At 35.8% G+C, this 8,265-nt stretch overlaps 1 protein-coding gene across 1 annotated transcript; it reads right to left on the reverse strand.

Annotated features, from left to right (window-relative positions):
- Positions 1-870: 870 nt before the first annotated feature.
- LOC142541030 (heat shock 70 kDa protein 14-like) lies at positions 871-6,648 on the reverse strand. The gene is made up of 10 exons (XM_075647568.1): positions 6,417-6,648; positions 4,735-5,963; positions 4,082-4,309; positions 3,847-3,942; positions 3,042-3,257; positions 2,536-2,730; positions 2,315-2,461; positions 2,083-2,232; positions 1,859-1,989; positions 871-1,358 (listed from the first exon to the last, which is right to left on the reverse strand). The coding sequence occupies exons 2-10, from the start codon at positions 5,902-5,904 to the stop codon at positions 1,151-1,153; spliced, it is 2,541 nt and encodes an 846-aa protein (XP_075503683.1). The 5' UTR covers positions 5,905-5,963; positions 6,417-6,648; the 3' UTR covers positions 871-1,150.
- Between the last annotated feature and the right edge of the window lie 1,617 nt (positions 6,649-8,265).

An 8,265-nucleotide genomic window follows, 5' to 3' on the forward strand; every position in this document is an offset into this window, starting at 1 on the left:
TCATTTCATTATTTTATCCTTCAAACCAAACGTAGCCTAGAGTTTTGATTAAGATAAAAATATATATATTTATTTAAATTGTAAAAATAGTATCCTTTCAAATCATAAGAATTGATGTTGCATAATTTCTCAAATCATTTAATAATTTTATTAAAATAGTTTTGAGAGAGTTAATTGATTGTTTTCATGGTTTTTGACATCGTTCCCAATGTAACAACCCTATATTGCTCCTAAAATAGACAAAATATAATTTGAAAAAAGCATGTTAAAAAATCTACCAAATTCTGAAATGATTTATTCATCGTTCTTATATAAAACGATACCATTCTTAATAAAAAAACAATAAACAAAAATCAATGATAATTATTCTAACTGTGTAAACACGCACAACTTACACCGAGACACTAGTAACAATTAAACCTGCAGGTAGATTAAATTTTAGAAAAATATAATTTTTAATATAAAGATAATGTTTGAATTTAAATTTTGTTACATTTTATTTTAAAATAATAATTGGGTAAAATAAAATTTTGTACGACCAAAATTAATTAGCATTAGATACAAAAGATTTATAATATATGACTAATAGAATATATTTGAAATAATAAATGAAAAAAAAAAGTGTTACGATTTCAATGCTACTGTTCCACCATTTGTATATAAAATATGAAACGGATAAATACTAATTTTTATAATTTTAGAATTTTTGTTTTTCAAACGACAGGCTTTGTCTATGTTCCACACTGACCGACTGTGTTACCCAAGTTCCCAACAAATCCACTAATGGATCGAGCAGGCGTAGATTTCTCGGTAGAGCATTAAATAAAACAGGTGGAAACTTCGAGTACGATAAAATGGAATTTTTGGCAGTTGACCGACGAGGAGGCAATCCATTCAAATATTCAATAATGCAAAATTCACGTACATACGAAGTTACGCAAGGAATATGTTCCTCCTGAAAAACCCTTCTCAAAAACAGAACTATAATACCTACAACAAATAGTATGATTTTTTCAACCTGGAGAAGTATACTTTAAAACATCAGTTGGAATTATCCGAACATAGAAACATACTCATGACAGCCATGGATCATATTTCCTAGTCGTACAAGTGAACTCACACGTATAAGATGTTGATGTACGTAATCGCATTAAGATGGTGCAGTCTCGGATTTGTCTGCTTCCATAGGCCGTTGATCGGCTGACGGTAATTCTTCTCCGAGTTCTGCAGTGTCACATGTGTTTGTGTTATCCGGTCCTTGAGATTGCGACTCACCTCCTTGGGATGATGCCGGCGAAGGTGCATCAGGCATGGCTGGTTTTACGGGCTTTGGCTTTGTCATGATAGACCTGCAAAACCTGTAAAGGTATTTGTATACTTACTTACTTAGACATAATTCATAGAAACTAAAATATCATACTGAAGATGGTTCGAATATTCATTGTCCACAAGGAAACATTGCTTAGAAGTGATACGAGAGAAAAATAATAAGCTCACAAGAAAGAAGTGAATAACATAAATTGGCACGGATTTGTCAAACATTGATTTCACGATTCAAGACTTTAATTTCAGAAAGATACATCCAAAATTAGATGTCCATTCAAAAAGAGAGCATCACTTCAGTATTAGCTATCCATGTAGCCAAGGGTAAAACAGATGTTGGAAGGCCAGAATGATAATGTTGGCATCTAATGCGTCTCTAGCGTTGTAACTATACATCAAGCTTTGTTAAAGCTTCGACATATGCTTGTGCAACTCAAATAAAAAAAAAATGCATCACGTTTCAAAGAGAGAATGGATGAAATACATTAACTACCAACTGGAAAATGTTCATAATCATGAACCAATTCTGCAATACCTGTCAAGAGCTTCAGCTTTCTTCCTCACTTCAGCAGACAAAAGAAATGGAGTTACATGTTTTGGAAGTGAATCCTGATGCTGTCTTTTCTCTATTAGCCAAGCTTTAGCTTCCATGCATTCATTTAAAACCTAAGCAGAGAATGACAAAAGTTGCTCGACACAACGAAGCATATATTAACCAATCATGTGTGTGATAGAAGCGCACAAAGGACAACACTGTACCTTTTGTTTCTCAGCAATATCAATGTGATCAAACTTGGGATCGGCCACCAATGCTGCTTCCCTGTAACTATCGATGCAATAATTAAGTTGATCAATCACAGTTCCCCTCTCTGTATGCTCCTTGTAGCGCTGCTCTACAGGATCACCTTGCTATAAACCCCAACCAAATACATCATGAAATTTGAAAATGAGAAAAAAAAGATGTGCGGAAACTGAACTTCAAGGGACTTACCCTCTTGAGCTCCTCAAGTTTAGCAACATAAACACCTTTGGTTTCATCTTCCCCATCCTCATACAACCAATCTTCTACCTCTTGTAGTTTAGAAATAAATTGATCTCTCTCTGGATCGGATATGAACTCGTGATATTTGTCATGAAGCTGCAAGCACAAAAGAACGTTGGCACCTGAATGACTTAAACTAGGAACTTGCATACCAACACACGGTAACATACCTTGTTTCGCATTTCATAAACATAAGCCTCAACAGCATTTTTTTTGTCTTTGGTTTCTTCCATTACACGATCCTGCAACGCCATCTCAAATTCCTTCTCTACCGCCTTTTGCAATTCCAAGGCCAGGAGTCCTCCGTATACAATTTCGGACACAGTTATGTTAGTTTTCTTTATCTTCTTCTTTGGAACTTCCACCTGATGAACATAAAACACATACTTTGCAGCTGAGAGAACAGAACTCTACTATGGCTAGACAATCACACAAGCAACAACAAAGAGAGAGAGAATTACAGCACAAAATTAATTTAAAAAAGAGTTATGTAGCACAAAAAAAGCAAGCTCGATTTGGTAATTAATAGGAGCAAATAATATTCAAACACTAATGGTTCAAGATCCCAATAAAAATCTGAAACGGAATGAATAAGAGCAGAGAAAATTTCTCCAAGGTTGGTTTCATGGAAAGAGGGAAGCCACCAACCCAGAAAACATAACCGTTGTAAGCTAACCTTCTTATCTGTTTCCATCTGAGAAGGCTTGTCCCCAGTCTCTGGCACACCATTTTCAGCTTCGGGAGCATCAGTTTTAGCATCTTGCATATTCACATCAGTGTCAGGGATACTAGATGTAGCAGGATCAGTATGAATCTCGTCAGTTTCCACCTTTGTTGGGTCCTTTCCCAACTCTTTCACAACTGGAACTTCAATTTCCTCCTCTTCCAAGAGCTGACATAAGAGAAAGCCATAAAAATCGACGAATCAAACAGAGCAGTGATTTTAAAGTTTAAAAAAATGAAGAAAATAATAAATATCATGCAATCAACTATGTTATGCGTACGAATATAACCACTATAGCTGACAATTTTCTTGCAATAAACTATGTTGTGTGCACCAAAACAAATAATATAAAGTCCGTAAGAACACCACTTCAGATATAAACTGTATTATGGTGGCATTCCTTGTAAAATATATTGACAATATTTAAGTAACTGGTTTCCTTCTGCTTATCCTATTTTTTTGTATGTTGCCATATAAGTTAATATCTGATCATATTTTTGGAATAATATGCCACAAAGGAACAGATAATCAAGTAGAATTGACTTTGGTTCATTGCTTCAGATATATCCTGCTGGGAAAATTCTATTACAGGGTAATGGTAGATTGTATGATGGCAGAGAAATGAGACAATTTTGTTTTTCTTTAACTATCTTGATTCATTCTTGACTAACCTAAGTTCTGGTTTGCGGGAACATTTGTGAAAGAACCATCACAACATTACATTAAAGAATTAAAGAACTCGATTAAGTGAACTTACCGTTGCTGACTCGACCGATACAATACCATGAAGATTCAGACGTACTTTAACCTTCAATTTAGAGCGTTCATCATTTGTCAATTGGAAAGGTCCAACCTGAAAGCAAGTACAATGGCAGTTTGAGTAAAAGAACAGAAGGAGTAACACACTGGTTGTACCATACAAAAAATTAAGTTAATAATCTACCATACAAAAAAAATTACTGAACATATATATACGTAATTGTATATACTACCGTGTAGGTACTAATCTTTGCGGGTGCTTGCAATTCACTGACATCAGCGTATTGCACATCCACCGTAAAGGTGCCAGGTCTGTAGAAAGTCAAAGCCTTCACACTTGGTATAGGATTACCCTTAGGAAATACGATTGTGCTCTGCTGGTTATCTACTGCTCCATTTTGCAAATCTGTAGCAGTACTTTTCCATGATAGTGAAATAGGGTAAGGGAAACTCTCATTCACCTGCAAAATTGGAGCCAACAAGATCATAATCCAATAATCATGTAATGCTATTGGAAAATACAATTTTGCGCCAAATTTTTACATCACCTAGCATAGAATTGCATATCACTGACAGTTAGCATTTGGCAGCGCCACAAATATTTATTCCCATGGAAGATGCAAACCCAATTATGATAATATAATCAAGATCATAAGGAAACATTATAGTCAAGTTCTTCAACGCACTTTCGAAATGAAAGTTAACAAGAAACACGGGTATGTAGATAGAAGTTGAAAGTCCAATTGTTACTTGATTGCATCTGTATCCCATGAATTGTGATTGGGTTCTCACAGATGATTTCTAAAATTTAAACATATCACATGTTATAAGTGAGTCCAGTTATCAAGATGACACAGAAACACAGCTACAATTATAGGAACAATACCTGAAATTCTCGCACTTTAAATGTAGGACTAAGCATAGCACATTGCAAAGCACAGCCTTTGGCTACACATTCACTGGCATTCATTGTACGCCTGGGCTCCTTACCATAGAACTCGGACAAGATTTTGATAATAGCTGGAACCCGAGAGCCCGAACCAACAACCTCAACCGAATGGATATTTTCAACAGTGAGGCCAGCTTCTGCCAGAGACTTCTCCAATGGCTTTTTCACCCGTTCCAAAATTGGAATGCTAATTTGCTCAAACTCCTCTCTCTTGATTAAACCCCTTACATCCTTCTCATCCATCAGACACTCAATGTTAAGAGGAGCCTCAGGGTTTGCACTAAGTACCTTCTTTAACTTCTCACAGCCAGCACGAAGCCTTAGGCAAGCTCTAGCATTCTGATAGACATCAATCTTATACTCATCTTTGAACTTTGAGGCGAAGTGCTTAAATAGAACTTCATCAAAATCCCTTCCACCTAGAGATCGATCAAATGAATGGGCCAATATCTTCAGCTGACCTTTCTTGAAGGAAGCAATACAAACTTGCATACTTGCATGCCCAACATCAATAAAAGCAACATTCAGTGGTTCGCTTTCAGGCAAGTCAGTCTTATAAATTCCATAAGCTAAAGCAGTAGCAGTAGTCTCGTGAATAAGCCGAAGGGGATGCAAGCCAGCAATAGTTGCAGCATCTATAACAGCTCTTCTCTGTAGGTCAGTGAAGTAAACAGGTATACCAATGCAGCAATCTACAACTGCAGTATTCAAATTCTTTTCGGCGATACTTTTCAAATCAGAAAGCACCATTCCCAAAACCTGTGTGGGTGTAAATGTCCTCATCTCACCCAAATACTGTGCATGGATCAAAGGATAACCATCAGGACCTTCAGTTACTAAAAATGGCAATGATTTGAGATCACGTTGCAGCTCTGGATCTGAAAACTGGTGTCCAACAAGCCTCTTGATTTGAGATATTGTATTTTTTGGATTCATCGTACTTGATGCAGCTCCTGCTGTCCCAAGGAACCGCTGTTTTTCACCAAAGCATACGATTGCAGGAGTCTCACGCTTGGACTCATCATTAAGAACAACATCAATGCCTCTTTGTCTTGCTACAGCAACAACACCACTCTCATTGCCAAAGTCAAAACCCACCACACTCATATTTGCAATTTGTTAAAATAGCAGCAGAACCAGTCTACTTCGAACCAGGAAGTTACTACCTGCAGCATGACCATTTAAAGTTACATAATAGTAAAATATACATGACGGCCAACCACTCATTCCCATAACATCAATGTTCAGATTAAATCATGGGAACGATAGGCAATTAAAGACAGTAAAGTTATTTCTGTCATCGTATCCACACAAACCAAGGGAAAACATAGCTTCATACGATTTGGATCTCCAAATGGATTCCTAAAGTACAGCAAATTATGAAGCCGATGGAATTATAAATTAAACGACAGATAACCCACAAGATCGTCATCAAAATTTCCAAAGCTCCGGTACTTTATATTTAGCATCAAATCCACCCAAAATGAATGAAAAACCTCTGTACTAGTATAGCAAGGAAGAAAAGACAACATTTACGGGGAAAAAACAGAAATAAGGAAACTAAACAACACATTTGATCTAAAAAATGAATGAGGACATCTTATGAGGGTTTGCGATACCTGAGAACAGATCGAATGCGCCGCTGTAAGAATTTTCCGTAGCTGTCGCTTCGAAACAATGAGGTGGTCGTGCGAGAGGATAAAAGGCGGAGGAAGATTAAAAAATGTGTTGTGGCTTCTATAAAGACCTACGGCTATGGGCTGTTCTTTGGGCTTTTGAGCTTCTTCCCACTTTGATCGATATCAGGGTAGGATGGGGATTTTCGACCCCCCAGTTGCTCTAACTGTGCCCAGGGTGCCACTTATGTTTCGACAGTTGTAACATTCACCATATTGTTCAAAATTCACCAAGTGAAGCACGTATTTTGGATCATAGCATTTGTTATCGATCATATAGTTAAAAGTCATGATTGCATGGTTTGATATGGATCATAGCATTTATTATCGATCATACAACAAAAAGTCAGAATTGTATGATCGAAATTTTTCATGAGTATAATAGGTTATAATATAAATTTACTTGAAATTTGTTCAACGGATAAGAAAAATCTAATCTGAATCGGATTCAATCGGCTAGATTAGTTGTTTATGTTTTTCTATTTTAAATAAAGTTCAAATCATTATTGTAAAATGTAACAAAAATAGAAACTATTTATTTCTAGGGTCAAGCCGTCTCCATAAAATTGGAGGCCCTAGGCTAGTGTCGCAGCCGCACGTATATGGTCACCCAAGCAAAAATTTAATTATTCATATACATACATACATACATATATATATATATATATATATATTAAATTTAGATTTTTTTATTATTTGATATTAGTTCGAGTGAATCAATTTACAAAATTAAAAAATTCCAGATTTTAAAATATTAGTTCAAATAGATTAATAATCATGGCTATGCCCTAGCCTAATTTTTTATGGTAAGATCTTATACATTTTTTATTAAATATAGAAATGATACATACGATGATAGGATCGGTTAAAGGTGGAAGAGTGTTTAGAAGGGGATTGAATAAACACTCACAATTTTCACAACCTTTACGAATATAGATGAGTCAGTTTAGTGATAAACTGATGTTCGGGCAATCTTGTAAGTAAATATCAATTAGTTAACAAACAATGTGTGGAAATAAACTGACTCATAGATAGAATAAAAACTGAAATAAGAAGACACAAGATTTTATGGATGTTCGAGATTTCAAACACTCCTACGTCACACCTTCTATCACAAGGATAGGATATTCACTAAAAGACTTTGATCGATACAAACAGTTGTAATGACCCACTTCAGTTTTGGACTTAACAATGCCAAACTGAAACTCTTAGTTACAAACTTGTTTACATTAGTCACTAGAACTGAAATATTTTCGCACAACTGATCTCTTGCAAGATCAAGTATTACAGTATGTGCTTGAAAGCTCGAAGTATAGCCTGAAAGCTATGAATGTATGCAATAAGCGTGAGCTTTGATATTTGCAAGGATTTCAGCAGAGTAACAGAATAGTAAATCGATCAGTTGATTGTTTTATATTCAGATAGAGTTGTTCAAAAGTTGTTTTTCAGCTGCTCTTCTCTGCTATTTATAGGCTTCCCACCAACGGTAATATTAAATACGATTTGAAACTTTCTATCTGTTGCTTGACACGTCAACATTCTTCTGACAGTCGTACACTGCAGCTTTTCCGAAATGCGACGATACCACTATTTGTTGCAGTCATCTTTTGTCAATTGAATGTCTTTTTCCTTAACTGATGACATGTACAGCTGAGGGATCAACTGATCGAATATAGTTGATAAGCTCACAAGTGTTTGTAGTAACTGATCACTTTCCAACTGATCAGTTAGTTGTCTGCGTAGTTCAGTTGCCTTCGAAAATCTGCGTATTATTCTTCAGTTACTGGCAACC

This window comes from Primulina tabacum, chromosome 3, assembly GCF_025594145.1.
Source record: "Primulina tabacum isolate GXHZ01 chromosome 3, ASM2559414v2, whole genome shotgun sequence".
Lineage (NCBI taxonomy): Eukaryota > Viridiplantae > Streptophyta > Magnoliopsida > Lamiales > Gesneriaceae > Primulina > Primulina tabacum.

Coding starts and splice junctions, on each gene's coding strand:
- LOC142541030 (XM_075647568.1), bottom strand. CDS start 5,904: ATGAGTGTGGTGGGTTTTGACTTTGGCAATGAGAGTGGTGTTGTTGCT. Junction 1,990..2,082: donor ATATTGCTGAGAAACAAAAG/GTACAGTGTTGT, acceptor TTCTCTGCTTAG/GTTTTAAATGAATGCATGGA. Junction 1,359..1,858: donor AAAGCTGAAGCTCTTGACAG/GTATTGCAGAAT, acceptor ATACCTTTACAG/GTTTTGCAGGTCTATCATGA.